General features: G+C 36.6%; 1 protein-coding gene and 1 non-coding gene across 2 annotated transcripts; one reads left to right on the top strand and one right to left on the bottom strand.

Moving 5' to 3' along the window:
- Positions 1-9,114: 9,114 nt before the first annotated feature.
- Positions 9,115-15,188, top strand: LOC113757332. Its single transcript, XM_027300685.1, has 3 exons — positions 9,115-10,512; positions 10,666-10,801; positions 15,040-15,188. The coding sequence occupies exons 1-3, from the start codon at positions 9,115-9,117 to the stop codon at positions 15,186-15,188; spliced, it is 1,683 nt and encodes a 560-aa protein (XP_027156486.1).
- LOC113757333 lies at positions 9,487-9,593 on the bottom strand. The gene has a single exon (XR_003466251.1). It is a non-coding gene; the product is annotated as a small nucleolar RNA R71 (small nucleolar RNA).
- Positions 15,189-16,840: the final 1,652 nt, after the last annotated feature.

A 16,840-nucleotide genomic window follows, 5' to 3' on the forward strand; every position in this document is an offset into this window, starting at 1 on the left:
TATTCACTTCTAGTTCTTAGACTTCTTCCATTCTTTTCAAAATTGTATTTTAGTCTCTACACCTTTTTTTTTAATTAAACTCTTATATAGTAATGACAGCAAACTTGCACATTCTAAAGTAAAGAAAAAGCGAGAATGTATCATACAGTGTGAAAGTAATTTTTATTTTTTATTCTTTTATTTATAAAAAGATTTTTCTAACGAGTGTCCTTGCGACATTGGTTAAGATATATAAATGACACCTTCTTCTATTTTTTTTTTTAATAAGTGGAAGATCTTGAATCTATGACCTCCTACTTATAATTCTTCTCCCTTTATCAGCCAACCCAATCCTCAAAAAAAAAAAGACACCTAATTTACTAAGTAAATATAAGGTAGCTTGTATATCGATATTATAATAAGGAGTTTCATACATTTCTAGGTACTATGTGCTCATGTGATGAAAATATTTTATTTGTCAAATAATATAAGACCTTTTATTGGAACTCTATTTTTATTCAAGGCATCCCCCTTGAACAGAGTGCAAAAATTTGGAAAAATAAACTACCTACCATTGTAAAGCCATATTCAATTCACCCAAAAGTTATAATAATGTAGCCAAGTTAGTAATTGTTCATTACTTTACGAGATGATACTTTAAGTAATGATTTAAGGTTAAATTGACCACAGTAGTTACATTTTCTTAGAACTAAAATAATTTAATACTGCTTTTATGAAGAATAAAATAGAGTAATAGCACAAGCATTTGTTATTACCAAAAGTTTTCTAGGTGATTTAAGGATAGAATTTTTGGGGATCTATATCTTTTTGGAAAAAAAACATTTGGATCTTAAATTTAGGATTTGGGAAAGTAAATGGATAAATGGATGGATCATGCATGGTTTTACACTATCCATTTAAATGACATCCATTTATTAAATGGTTTTAATTGGATTGGATCAATTTGATCCACTATCCATTTAACTAAAACTATTTATCAACCATATATCCATTTTGCCACTTCTATATCTCACTATGTATTAAAATGAAATCTTATTTACCATAATATATTAGTCAGTAGCGTTCCATGTCAGTTTACATTTAGAATTTCATTTCTTCAACTTGTAAAGTTTGCCTGGAAAATCTATATATATATATATATAAGAATAATATTGTCATTGTTTCTGATACCAATTTTAATAAAAGGAGGAAATAATATAATATCGAGCATGTAATATTGAATTGAACTTAATCTCAAATTTAGAGCTCGTATAGGATTCAAGTTCGAATTTGAATTTATCTAATATTTTTAATCGAGCCCAATAGGTCAAAAGTTTGATTCGATTCATTTATAAGCCCATTTGTACTAGTGCTACACTAATACGAGAAGGAAATAAGAGTGTGTTTGGTATAAGAGTCTTATAAAAAGAGTAATTAAAGGGGACAAGAAATAGATAAATGTATGAAGAGTAATCAAGACTCAAGAGGAAGTAGAAATAGATATGCATGTTGGGGGGAGGGGAAGAGGGAGGAGATTAATCTATCTTAGATATAATGTCTCAGTCCCTTTAGAATTATTCCAAAAGTTTTGGGGGTTTTTGGGGGGGGGGGGGGGGGGGGAGCGAAGGGGCTGCTCCTCCCCAGCCCCCCTGTTCCATCCTTGGTTGAATAATAAGGGATTTGTGAGGTATTAACAACATAACCATGCAAATTTGGTGTACTTAAACAAAAATATAGATTACCAAAATTGTTGACGTACATTTATTTGATTTTGACTATTACTTATTGTGATTTTTCGTTAGTTGTCTTAAATTGCGTTGAAGACAAATTTTGTTTCAATCGAAATATTAGATGGACTAAATATTGGGGACCAGAACTGTACTTTTGTTGCATTTCTGGTTCAAAATAGTTCTTGTCTTTCTCTTTGGCATTTTCTAAATAAACGGTGATTTGAAATGGAGCTTGTTACGTGAACATTTGCCCCCCTGGCATCTGTCAATGGAAGTACTCATTCATGGGTGAACAATCTTGGATACAAATTTTGAATCCTTTACGAAACTGAAGAGTCTGAAAGGAAATGCGCATGCTAAACAAATATTGAGATCAAGGCATCTAAGCTGAATTCTGGTCCGGATACAAGCTTTCAAGGAAACTTTCACATTAACCAATGAAATTAAAATTGAGTGCAGGTGCAAGGTCTCTTTCAATCAGAATAGTTGCTTGACAATAGTCTGATTACAGTAATAAAAAATTTATTAGGTTGCAAACTGATAATATATATAAAAGGGATTCAATATTGACGTATTGTCATTGTTGTAAGACCACTTTTCTTGGTTTAATCTATCAATGATCTTGTCTGCATAATTTTTTGAAATAATCTACAATTCTGCTTCAGGCCGGCTGCTGCTGCTGCACTTGCACTTGCACTTGCGAAGATGTCAGTCACAGTCATTAGTTGGCCTGCAAATATAGATGTCACCGAGTCATGATATTAACCAGCTACGTGCGCACATCAGGAGTACTATCACTATGTATATATAATTTTTTTTTTGATAAACGATATAATATCATACAATGAAATATGCACTAATGTGGCAGAAAATACTTTAATTATATCACAGATATAATAAATCTGAAGAATCACTACATTGTGAAACTCAACAAAGTTGAAATTTAGAATATTTATGTATGCCAACGGTATCTGATTTATTATCCAACTGGTTTAAACTCAAATTGGATGCTGAGATCTAATAAAATGACCTAATAAATTCCAATGATCTAGAAAAATTCACCCTAAAGTTGATGAAACATATGAAAGTATACATGTTAAAACATCAATAAATAGATTAACACGAAATGTTCACTAATTAACTATTCATTAGGGATTAGTACCACCTAATTTTTTTCATTTACATGTCCAAAAATCCAAAAAGATTCATCAGATAGCACTCGTCAATGTGTCAAGAATAGGACCAAAAAGAAATACAAGCTTTCATATAAAATACCAGTATAACCCTAGTTTCCCTCAATAAGAAAAATAGTTCAGTTATAAAGGGGTTTTAGGGTAGGTTTGTACAGGAGATATAACCAAGGGTGTTTGCTTGTAATTAACCAAGACTATTGTGTTACATAAGCTGGGGAACAGTAAGATTTTGTACATAGTCATATCATAAAACAGAAATATTGTTCCAAAATTTACATAATTTTAGTGTTCATTTGACATGAACTTTAACATACAATTTTGGCCATAGGTTACCGAGCTAATTTCTCCTCATGTTGAACTTGAATCTCAAATTTCTTTCTCTGCAAAATGATTTTAAGAAGCTAGAAAAAGCTAAGCATGTTATCTCATCAGCCCGGACAACTCAATTAAGATTTTGAATAGATTTAGTAACCAATGGAGCACTTTACCCTAGTTTTAGATATCAACTTCATGTTTCCAACACCTCCCCCACTTGAACAATGATTTACACAACATGTTAATTAAAATTTTCTTAAGTGATGATTTTCTTATGTGACTTAAAACATCCCAAAAGTTTTGTCTCGTAACATTTAGAATTGTGTTCGTAATAGACCAAAAAGTAATGAAGGCTTTCAGATAAATTATTAGTATAGGCAGTGTTGCCTCGACAAGAAAAACAGGTAAGAAGGGTGTTGAATGTTGAGATTCTGAAGACAAGCTTCAAATGTCCAAATGTCTGAATGATACGTCTAACTGGCTATGAATGCAGACCATACATAAGTTAATAACAATAAGGCTCAAAAAAATAACAATAAAGAAAAAAAAATGTTCCATGCCCCCTGTCCCTCCCAATATCAAACGTGTTATCTTGTTTTATTTTTCTCTTTATCTATTACTATTACTATTACTATATTAAAAGTATGACGAGATTTGGCATTATAAGTTGTAAGCACTTTTTTTATCTTAATTTATGTTGTTTCCATATTACCCCAAGTTATTGTATTTTAATTGTGGTAATAATTAAAATATGAAACATTCCAAATGAATATATCTCAATAATAATGGTAATTAAAATGAAAAACTCCCTATTAAAACTATTTAGCGACCCATACATTTCATCTCCAATTTTTATGTGCATCAAAGTTTCTTATTCGAAACAATTTCTTACTCATAATAGTTTGACCAATTTGAAGATTGTAAAAAATATTAGTATAAAAAAAATAGATGCTCTTAGAACAAAAGAGAATAAGAAAAGAGTCCATATTCATTTGGAGAATCTTGATATGCATATCATGAGACAGGTACATAATTATGTGTCTTCTATCAGTATAAAGAAATACTAAAAGAAAAGCAAAAATAAAAGAATCCAACTATTTCTATCAATTGAAACTAAATAGCCATTTTAAGATAATTAAGCTGTATAAATCATTATATTATTATCAACCACAATAACACTTAGAAAAAATGTCAATAATCCAAATTCAACAATGCACCTCATATTATTCAATTCAAATTCATAAAATTTTTTGTGAAAAGTTCAATTGGAAAGATATAAAGTAAAATGTTCATGCGAAATTGGATATGAGCACGATTCATATATTTTATTCTTAAATAATTAATTCATTCTAACTATACAATTGCATTTCATTTGTCTTAGCAAGGGAAAATAATATTTAAAATGTTCATACAATTTTTTTTATTTCTTAAAATTTATTGATTTCATCATAAACTTAACTTTGGGGTTTATTTTTAAGTAAGAAAAGGCACGTCTAGACTCTGGTTCATAAACGAGCTTTCCAAAAGGGTAAAGAAAGGGGTGAGTGTGGTGAAAATTATTAGAATGACAAAATCTAACTAATCAATTTATTTATTCTAATACCCCTTTCGAAATTGATTTTACGATTTAAGTCTTTATTTTACTAACAATTATGAATTCTATTTACTAGGCTCACACTTGACATGTATGCATATATTTCCTGTTTAGCAATTTTTTTTGTACAATATTTTTAAAAAATAATATTATGATTTTATGGTAAAAATATTGTGAGTATACAACAACTTTGGTGAAAAATAACCGAATTAGGAATTATTTATCAAAGCTGAATCCATAATTTACCGAAAAGATCAACATAAATTAAAAAAAAAGAAAACTCAAAATAAATTCAAAAATAATTGATCAAAGAGTTCATATTTAGATGGACTTTGGAATAATAATTGGTTAACGAAAATATGACATGTTTTATTATCAGGTAAACAATCAAATTTCACAAATATATATATATATATATATATATATATATATATATATAAAAGACATGTTATATTTGGGTTAATATAATCACGTGCAAAGTACGCGAACTATTGCTAGTTTATTAAATGGATTGTTGATTGAATTCTTGTTGTTAATCTCAAAATTAAATTAAAGTCCTACTTCATTGACATAAGCAATTATAATAACGTGCAAGATTAATCAAAATAATTTGGCAGTATGGTGTGATTAACCCGGTTGCGAAATTAGTGCCGCTAGATGTATTAAAAGATTGTTAAGAGCGTAATTAATGCTGTATTATTCAAACATTTGGACTAATGACTAAGTGCAATGGAGTCGTTTTCTATAATTTTTTTAAAAATAATCCAAGAAATGTCCATTGACTATTTGTCCTTTCTTTTCTATATACTAGCAATCTATCACCAGAGCAAGAGAAGAGCACTCGATTGTGAGGTTTTGCAGTTCTTATCTCCTTTCACATTTGAGAGTTGTCTCATCTCTAAATTGAGATCTCTGCTGGTTCTCTTATTAATCTTTGATTAGATGGTCTCCAGTACTATAGTATTACTTGCATTTATAAACTGAAATTATAAAAATGAAACTTATAGTTAACGTAGGTATTGACAAACTCCATCTAAAAACATAGGAGTGAAATTGGAGATTGTGGTGCTTACCAATTTTACTTAAAGCCATTGTAGACAGCTCTCAATGTGAAAAGCTGTTGTTTGATGGCAAGGCAATAAACATGGAAATCAATAGAGTCCAAAGCATTAAAACTTCTATTTGTTATAAAACACCATACCATAACTTCTATTTGTACCATTCAGGCAGTTGGACTAGTGGATAACGCATGTGCAGTGGGGTCTTTTTTTTCTTTCAATCATCCAAGAAGTATCCAATGACTATTTGTCATTTACATTGACAGGTTGTCGAAGCCGGTGCAATAATAAAACCTGCTCAAACTAAAGTTAATTTCTGTAGATAGCGGTGAGCAGGGTCGAATCCACAGGGACTGGGAGTAATTATTTCTTTTCAAGTTCACAGTGACAAGGGGGTGTTTTTGTGCAGAAGGTGACAATCAAAGAAATTCAACTAAAATCTAAAAAACTCCTAAAAATTAAATAACAAATTACTAAAATCAAATGAGTGATAATTAAGGATCTAGTCAAGAAATAACTTCAGCAATGGTGCACCTAATTGATCATTGAAGCAAAGGCAATCCCAATTATTTGCTAATAAATAGGTTATAACTGCCAAACAAGCGATGGCAGCCAACCCCTCCTTACTGTGTCGGTGATCAAGGTACGCCCGTTAATCACTTCTCTAATTGAAAAACAATTCTAGGTACGCCCATAGAATTTAATTCCCCAATTGCCTTACGTATTAGAGGAGCCTATTCTAACCAAATAACGCACTACCAGGGTTATTTTAGATTAGCCCGCATATCCCCCTGACACAAACCCAATCATGCCAGTTGTCACTATTTTGAGACAATTAAACAATTACGGATTTAACGTCCCAATTGACAATAGATTATCAAATTAACTAATTATCCGGATCCAAGACAATCAATCAATTAAACAATCATAAGCACTGTAACCAGGGAATATGCGAATACCAATAAATAAAAAGAAAAGATAAAATTGAATCGATCTCACAATTTTAGGTGACTCAAAGCATCCGTTGTCCCTTGACTAGAATGAGGAGATTAGTTCATAATTAATGAACAAAATCCACACAAAATTGAAACAAGAGTCGGGCCATCAACTCCCAAATTGGGAAATGCAATTCGCTCCAATCAAGAAGAGATAGCAAAGTTACAAGAGGTAGCCCTCTGTTTCCTTCGGATGACATATGAAAAAGCAAAAGCAATTGCTAAAGGTTCAGATGAAGAAAAGTCAAAGTTTCTTTCAATTTTGCTCTTGACATCCGTAGAAGAATTCCACTACCACAAGCTAAGAAAGAAAAGTCCCTACTAGATGACGAAAAATGGAAAAGTCAAAGGAAACTAGGCTAAACTAAAGAACGGAAAAACTAAGAGGGAAGCCAGCTCCCTACTGTGCGGCGGCTCCCCCCAGGAGGAAGAAGACTCCCACTTCAGCCCTTCGTTCCTCCTTTTAATGTTGCCCTTTGCGAATTATGATAGAACGGTTATTTGGCGTATTTTGGAATGTTATTTTGTCCTAATTTTGACTACTCACGGTGCTAAGAACTGGAGTTTCACTCATATTCGACATTTGTGTGCATTGTAGGTGGTCGGCATAGAAAATGATCTCGCGAGGCAAAATTCCAGAAGACTTTGCATTTCAGAGCGTGGCCACGCCTTGGAAGGTGGACGAAACCGAAGGCCGGACTGCGGTCCACGTGAACCGTGAGGAGCATGGGATTAAAACTCCAAAAGCTAGCTTTTGTTGCAATCAATTGGGCCAGACGTTTGTTTTCTTCTTGACTTCTCCTGGGCGGCGCTACATATAAAAAGAAAAAAGGAGATTCAGAATGAGGGGATCAAGACCCTAGCTTTAGTTTTCTTTTGGCTACTTTTTGTCAGACGGCTCCCTTCGCTTTTGTTTCTTCTTGGGCAGCAAATTAGATAGGGAGATTTACATCGAATAAAAACAGTAGCTTTAGGTTTTTTCTGGCCCGAGGCGCTAGAGGTCCCTTTCTCATTTGACTTTCAACTTTTCCGCTGGACAGTTCCTTCGTAGCTTTTTGCTTTGTAATTGCGATTCTGAAGCAAAGACGAAGGCAGGGCCTTCTCTATTGTTATTGCAATTAATTCCTTCCCCCAATTCTTCGTCAAATAATTGAATGAATTCAATTAAATCACGCGGGATTGACACGATGAGGAGCGGCTAATTCTCTCCTCTGCCCAAAGGTCGACGCGAGGGCGCGGTCCATAATATCTGTGAGATCTAATCGAATCTTCATTATTTCTTCCAAGTTATTGCTATTCGTGCGTTTTCTGAATTAATTGTTCATGGGTATTTTATTAATTGAATATCAACGGCCGGGTATTTGATTTAATTTAATAGCCTATTGCCATGTTAATTAAATAGAATCCGTAATTGTTCATTTAGTTAGCACCTCGTGGCAACCACCATAATTGGTTTTATGTTGGGGAAACGCAAGATCTAATTTAAATAAACCCTCTTAGCGTGTTTATTGGTTAGGGTTGGGTTCTTCTGGCTTTAATGCAATTGGGTAATTAAATTCCTACGGTCGTACCTAGGGTTGTTATCTGGTTAGAGAAGCAGTCAATGGTCGTACCTTGACTGTCGAAAAAGTAAGGAAGAGCTGGTTGTCAGAGCTTATTGATGGCTATAACCAACCTAGTGATAAATGGGTGAAATATCTTTGCATCGATGAGCATTTAATTGGACCGTGCCTGAGCAGTTGATCCTTTGGGTAGAACTTTTGTTAATTGCTATTTTCAGTGAATTGTACTTTGTGAGTTAATTTTGAATTTTGTTTGTTTTATTTTATTTTATTTGTGTGCCTCCCATTGAAAATCCCCCAATTCTGTTCTACTGATTTGGAAAGAAATAATTTCCTACCTGCTCCCTGTGGATTCGACCCTACTCACCGCTATATACAAAAATCTGTATTTTTCTCGAGTAGGTATTTATTATTGCACAGGTTCGGCACCTGTCAATTTTTGGCGCCGTTGCCGGGGAGCTGGTGTTTGGATTATTTATTTCTTTTCAAATTCAGTTTTTGTTTTATTTTTATTTTATTCTATTCTTCTTGGTACTTTTGCTGGTTTATGCCCCGTTCTTCTCGCACAGGTGAATTAGTATACGATCCTGAGGTTGAGAAGGCAGCGCGTAGGCGGAGGCAAGAGACCAAGAGGCAAAAAGAAGGGCACTTATTTGCTGCAAACGAGTCAGCGGAAGACGAAATAAGCATGGCCAACAACCAAACATTGAGGGAGCTGGCTGCCCCGGAGCTGACTCACCAGCCCTTATGCATCACATTCCCCGCTTTGGCTGAGAATACCGCTTTCGAATTGAAGTCGGGGTTGATTCAACTCTTACCCTCTTTCCATGGTCTCTCTGGCGAAGAACCCCACAAGCACGTAAAGGAGTTCGAGGTGGTCTGCTCTAGTATGAAACCTCCTGGGGTCACTGAAGAGCAAATTAGACTGAGAGCCTTCCCGTTCTCTCTCAAAGATGCAGCTAAAGATTGGCTGTACTACCTACCAGCAGGTAGTATTACCACATGGGCGCAGCTGAAAAAGAAATTCTTGGAAAAATTCTTCCCTGCATCCCGGGCTGCGAGTTTGAGGAAGGAGATCTGCGGCATTAAACAATATCCCGGTGAGTCCTTGTATGAATACTGGGATAGGTTTAACAAGTTGTGCACTAGATGCCCGCAGCATCAAATTAGTGAACAACTGTTAATCCAATACTTCTATGAAGGGCTCCAATCAACAGATAGGAGTATCATTGATGCTGCGAGTGGGGGAGCACTTGCAAACAAGACACCGAGGGAAGCGTGGGAGCTCATCGAAGCCATGGCAGAGAACTCCCAGCAATTTGGTTTACGTGAGAGCAACCCTCCTCGTAGAGTCAATGAGGTAGAGACTTCATCCATACAGCAGCAACTGTCAGAATTGACGTCTGTTGTTAGGCAATTAGCCATGAGAGACACGCCGCGAGCAAAGGTGTGTGGAATCTGTACTAGCATGGACCACCCCACTGACTCATGCCCTATGTTGCAAGAGGATGGAGCTGAACAAGTGAACATGGCTGGAGGCGTGCCCGCGCCTCAAAGACCGTACGACCCATACTCTAACACGTACAACCCTGGTTGGAGAGATCATCCCAATTTCAGCTATGGTAGTAGGCCACAAAATGCATTCTCCAATCGGCCTCCAGGTTTTCAGCAACCTTGGCAACATAAGTCTCAACCCTCGTCCTCAAGCTCAGGGAGTTCTTTGGAAGAAATTGTCAAGAGTTTGGCCACGACTACCACTCAACTCGTCGCGACCACCACTCAGCTCCAGCAGGAGACTAGGTCCTTAGTTGCAAGTACTACTCAGTTCCAACATGACACCAAAGCAGGCATGAAGGACATGGAGACTCGTATGAGTCAAATGGCAACTGCCATTAATCGTCTGGAGTCCCACGTCTATGGAAAATTGCCATCGCAACCTGAGATAAACCCCAGAAATGTAAGTGCCATGACATTAAGGAGTGGCAAGGAAGTGGAGGGGCCGAAGGTCACAAACTCAAAGAGTAAAAGTGAAGACGAGATCGAGCAGGAGATAGAGGAAGGAGGACACATTCGTGGAGGTCCTGAGGTAATTCTCACACCATCAATACCCGTTAAAGCTAATTTACCCCCTTTTCCTTGCAGGTTGGAAAAGACAAAGAGGGCAGAAAAGGAAAAAGAAATCCTGGATGTGTTCCGCAAAGTTCAAGTAAACATCCCCCTATTGGACGCGATCAAGCAGGTACCCAAGTACGCAAAGTTCTTGAAAGATTTGTGCGTTAACAAAAGAAAGCTAAGGGGTGATGAAAGAGTGATGGTGGGAGAGAATGTATCAGCTGTACTTCAGAGGAAACTCCCACCCAAATGTGGAGATCCAGGTATGTTTGCTATCCCCTGTAAGATTGGTCATTCTAGTATAAAAAATGCCATGATAGATTTAGGAGCTTCTATTAATGTGATGCCTAAATCAATCTATGATTCCCTAAATTTAGGACCTTTAAAAGAAACGGGGATAATAATTCAATTGGCTGATCGTACATGTGCTTATCCGGATGGGATAGTTGAGGATGTTTTAGTGCAAGTAGATGGATTAATTTTTCCTGCTGATTTTTATGTGCTTTACATGGATGATAGAAGTGCCCCAAATCCATCACCCATTATATTAGGAAGGCCATTCTTGAGTACTGCCCAGACTAAAATTGATGTTAGTAAGGGTACTCTCACGATGGAATTTGATGGAGAAATAGTCCACTTCAATATTTTTGATACAATGAAACATCCTGTTAACTCTCATTCTGTGTTTGCTATGTATACCACTAATCCCTCTGTGCAAGAATTTTCTAAGTTTGCTTATAGGGGTAAATTCAAGGTTGCTGCGAACAAGTCCTATAGGATGAAAGCAATTCATGAGGTACAAATGGAGAGAAAATTTAGGAAAAAAGTTGCACTCAATGGCCATGTGGATCCTGGAGGAAGGCCACCAATTGCAAGGAAAATTCAATTACATCCAGACTAAAGAGTGGTGCTATGTCTAGCCAAAGACATTAAAGAAAGGCGCTGCTTGGGAGGCAACCCAAGAATTACAATATTAGTTGTGATCATTTTTCCTTACTTTATGATTTTTCAGTTTTATTTTAATGTTTTGATGGTTTTTGTGGTGTTGGACAGAAGAGTAGGGGTTCCAAGGCGTGCCCACGCCTTGCAAAAAAAAAAACAAAAAATGAGTTCATTTGGACATCATTTGGATGTGGTGGGCAGAAGAGTATGCTCTCCAAGGCGTGCCCACGCCTTCCAACCCCTCCGATAGCGAAAAAGTAAAAAAAAAAAAAAAAAGTTTGACCAAGACCCTACTCCTTCCACTTTCCCTTCTTCTTTGACTAGTCATGGACAATCTTCTCCAAATTTCTATTGCCTACGTTTCCAGACTTTTCTCCTTTGTTTTGGTCAAGCTTGCCGCCGCCTACCATCGCTGTCTGCCGCCGCCGCTCAAATCAACCTCGCGCGACCCCTTCTGCTACTCGCGCAACCTCGCGGCACCAGCAGCGCACGCGACGCCCAGCAGGCCTACCAGCTGCCCACCGCGTGCGAGCCTTGGCGTGCGCGCGCAGCACCCAGCAGCAGAACCCAGCGCGCGACTCCACCGCATCCACCGCCTCCTTAGGCTCCAGCCGCACCTTTTCAGTAGCCAGGGAAGTTTCTCTTCTTTCCTCCTATTACTTTATTTTGTCTCTTCTACATTGAGGACAATGTAGGTCTTAGGTGTGGGGGGAGTGGCTTCCATTAGTTCTGTTTTTCATTAGTTCTTTTTGCTTTGATTACTCAAAAAAAAATATATATATATATATATATAACATGGGATGAATGAAAAAACAAATGAAAAACATTGTAGTTAGTCGGCTTTTTGGTTATGTCTATGCTTGTTAGTGTTGGGGCATGTTGCTATGATAAATGACATAATCAATGTGAGTGGGTATGTGGTCGTATATGCTGGCTGTGCATTTTGTTTCCCTTGGCAATGTCATTGAATGTTGAGTATGCTGGAATTCACCCATTTTTGTAACTTTTGGGGAGCTTTTGAGCCTTACTTGAGCGTATTATTCTTGTTTGCTCTATTTTGTTTGATTGAGTGGGTATCGCACATGGTATGAACATTCTAGAACTTGCTATTTTGTACATGTCAAGACCGCATTTTGATGAACTGGATGCATTTGAAATGATAAGGGCATTTAGGATTTAACCCTCTTCAACTATCTAAAAAAATCAGCACTCATTTTATATCCAATAGTGAACCAATTTGAGCTTTTGTCCTTCGTTTCTGGTTGATATCCGTGTTTGTTAACCCAAGACCTCTTTAAACTTTCTTGTTTATCCCTGTGTTGTCAAGGGATGTCTGAAATCCATCATTTGCGCAAAGAAAAACGAATTTGGGGTTGAAAGTGCTGATAGATTAGGAGCTATATGATGCTATCCTTGTGTAAAGGGGGAAAATTGGGAAAAGGCCACTGACCAGAGGACTTTGGCTTTACAGGGCGTGCCCACGCCTTACAGGACTTTCTCCTGAAAAAAAAAAAAAAATTCTGAAGAGACCTCGTGACCAGAGGACTATGGGCTACAAGGTGTGCCCACGCCTTGCGAGCAGTATGCAAAAAAAAAAAAAAAAAAAAAAATTGGGAACACTTGTACAGTGTGTACAGCAAATGGAAACTGCCTTGTTAGTGAAACTCTTCCGGTAAAGCACTGTGGTTATTGGTGAGTTTCGGACGTTCTCTTGACACTTTACCCCCTACCTATACCTTCTTAACCCGCCTTTCACCTGAGCCCCATTACAACCCTAATAAAGTCCCTTTGATTTATGTGTTTAGTTCACTTTTAAGTGGTGGAGATGTGATAAACGTGCAAGCTTATGGTAATGGCATTCCGTGATGTTGAATTGAGCGTTTCTAGTATTCATATATATTCTTTGAATTACAACATGTCCGGTGTGTTTTACCTTCGGTGATATTGTCAGGGACCCTAGATGCTTGTGTTAGTATAGACTACTACATGGCCTCTGCTCTCTTGGTTGTACTTATGAGCTCCGAAATGCTTGAGGGCAAGCATTGTCTAGGTGTGGGGGGATTTGATAGAACGGTTATTTGGCGTATTTTGGACTGTTATTTTGTCCTAATTTTGACTACTCACGGTGCTAAGAACTGGAGTTTCACTCATATTCGACATTTGTGTGCATTGTAGGTGGTCGGCATAGAAAATGATCTCGCGAGGCAAAATTCCAGAAGACTTTGCATTTCAGAGCGTGGCCACGCCTTGGAAGGTGGACGAAACCGAAGGCCGGACTGCGGTCCACGTGAACCGTGAGGAGCATGGGATTAAAACTCCAAAAGCTAGCTTTTGTTGCAATCAATTGGGCCAGACGTTTGTTTTCTTCTTGACTTCTCCTGGGCGGCGCTACATATAAAAAGAAAAAAGGAGATTCAGAATGAGGGGATCAAGACCCTAGCTTTAGTTTTCTTTTGGCTACTTTTTGTCAGACGGCTCCCTTCGCTTTTGTTTCTTCTTGGGCAGCAAATTAGATAGGGAGATTTACATCGAATAAAAACAGTAGCTTTAGGTTTTTTCTTGCCCGAGGCGCTAGAGGTCCCTTTCTCTTTTGACTTTCAACTTTTCCGCTGGACAGTTCCTTCGTAGCTTTTTGCTTTGTAATTGCGATTCTGAAGCAAAGACGAAGGCAGGGCCTTCTCTATTGTTATTGCAATTAATTCCTTCCCCCAATTCTTCGTCAAATAATTGAATGAATTCAATTAAATCACGCGGGATTGACACGATGAGGAGCGGCTAATTCTCTCCTCTGCCCAAAGGTCGACGCGAGGGCGCGGTCCATAATATCTGTGAGATCTAATCGAATCTTCATTATTTCTTCCAAGTTATTGCTATTCGTGCGTTTTCTGAATTAATTGTTCATGGGTATTTTATTAATTGAATATCAACGGCCGGATATTTGATTTAATTTAATAGCCTATTGCCATGTTAATTAAATAGAATCCGTAATTGTTCATTTAGTTAGCACCTCGTGGCAACCACCATAATTGGTTTTATGTTGGGGAAACGCAAGATCTAATTTAAATAAACCCTCTTAGCGTGTTTATTGGTTAGGGTTGGGTTCTTCTGGCTTTAATGCAATTGGGTAATTAAATTCCTACGGTCGTACCTAGGGTTGTTATCTGGTTAGAGAAGCAGTCAATGGTCGTACCTTGACTGTCGAAAAAGTAAGGAAGAGCTGGTTGTCAGAGCTTATTGATGGCTATAACCAACCTAGTGATGAATGGGTGAAATATCTTTGCATCGATGAGCATTTAATTGGACCGTGCCTGAGCAGTTGATCCTTTGGGTAGAACTTTTGTTAATTGCTATTTTCAGTGAATTGTACTTTGTGAGTTAGTTTTGAATTTTGTTTGTTTTATTTTATTTTATTTGTGTGCCTCCCATTGAAAATCCCCCAATTCTGTTCTACTGATTTGGAAAGAAATAATTTCCTACCTGCTTCCTGTGGATTCGACCCTACTCACCGCTATATACAAAAATCTGTATTTTTCTCGAGTAGGTATTTATTATTGCACAGGTTCGGCACCACTCTTGAGCAATGCTTCAGCTTCCAATAAATTCACGGCAGACTCCTTTGCTGCTGCTACTGCAACTGGTGCAATAGCCAGTATCATGAGAAGAACAACTCCGCTGCATACAACATCCATCGATGCTCTTTTACCATGAAAGGCCCTAATTAAGATGGATGAAATGTAAGCGCCCGCCCTGATTAAGTAGTCTGGATTGAAAGACTCGCACTTAAAATGGAGTGCGGTCAGCCCTCAGCAGTGTTTGTGGCCTTCCGCATTTGAATGGTACGCTGTGTGGAATTTCTCGTGAAAATGCCACGCAATTGGCAATATTGACCGTTCTTATTGTGAAGGAAAAGAATTATAGTTAGAATTGGACTCTTAACAAGTGGCATACGGTTCTACTAAATTGAACTTCAACTGAATTGGTAACCTTTGTCAAAAGTGGTTCAATCAGAAGGAAATTACTCACAACCATTATTGCTCTTTGTGCTAAAGAGTAAATTATAAATTCTAAGGACAGATTTCTATAAAAAAAAAAAAAAAAAATCTAATTGTAGCTCAGATATATAAGGCTTAGTCTGTGAGTTTAGCAGATTAAAAAAAAAAGAAAGAAGAACGAACAACTTAAGTTATGATAAAAAGGAAAAGAAGTACTAGAACTTCTTTCGTTTTTGTTGTTTGAGATTAGCGAGAAAGGGAGCAAATTAGTAATGTTTCGGTCCTAAAAGTACATTTTGCTGCCAGTAATTCAATACATTTTTAGTATCTCTTTTGCCTTCTATGGGCAATCAAATTCATGACATTTGCGTACATGTGAACACTAAGACATTTGAGTTTAAGCTGTAATGATCCTTCTTTTGCATTTCTATAGATTTAGTTAAAATGTGCAACACGAAATACAACATTTGATGTCATAAATGATATAGTAATAATTGGTACAATGTGTAGACCAGCACAATCTTCATATTTTGTCAATGATTCTTTTGTTGATAAAATTTAGACACCAATTTTGAAATTTCAATTTTAACTAAACTGGTAAATTTTACCCAAATTCAACAAAAGCGGTACAGTTAAAAGGAAATTACTCGCAAGGGTCTAAGTATTTTGGAGGTCATGGCAGGGAAGGCTTATTGACTCTTAAGGGCAATATACAGTCATCCTTAATACAGTCATTCTTGAGAGTGCAACTCCTTTAAATTATCCAAAGGGCAATACACATTTCACCCCCTTGTGGTTTAGCATTTTTTCAAGTTACAGAATTTGCATTCTATAATGGAGTCAACTAAAATGTCAAAAGTACCCTTTTATGAAGTTGGAAATTATTAATTAATCTCAGAGGGGTTATGTATATATTTTGAAAACTATAAGGGGTTATATAATAAAATATAAAAATTATAAGGGGTTATACAATAAAATATAAAACCATAAAGGGTTAAAGTGCCATACATATTAAGTTTATATATTTTGGTCAATTCAACTACTTTAGTTTTTAAACAAGAATATTCTCGATATTTCCTTGGCTTCTGTTACAGAAGATCATTTTCGTTACTTTGACAATTTAATTTAAATTATGAGGAGGTTATGTATATCTTTTAAAACTACTGAGAGAGTTTTTAAAACTACTGAGAGAGTTGTATGAAAAATTGTTAAAACACAAGAGTTAAAGTGAATTTTACCCTTATCGAAAAGAAAAGGAAAAACAAAGCCTGGTCAAGAAACAAAAATGCCTTCCACGTGTTTAAGTCCCGCAGAAAAGTCTTCTAAGAAATTTTGCACAACAATCGCAGTGAACTTGACTCTCAAATG

Source organism: Coffea eugenioides, unplaced genomic scaffold (genome assembly GCF_003713205.1).
Source record: "Coffea eugenioides isolate CCC68of unplaced genomic scaffold, Ceug_1.0 ScVebR1_2984;HRSCAF=4114, whole genome shotgun sequence".
Classification (NCBI taxonomy): Eukaryota; Viridiplantae; Streptophyta; class Magnoliopsida; order Gentianales; family Rubiaceae; genus Coffea; species Coffea eugenioides.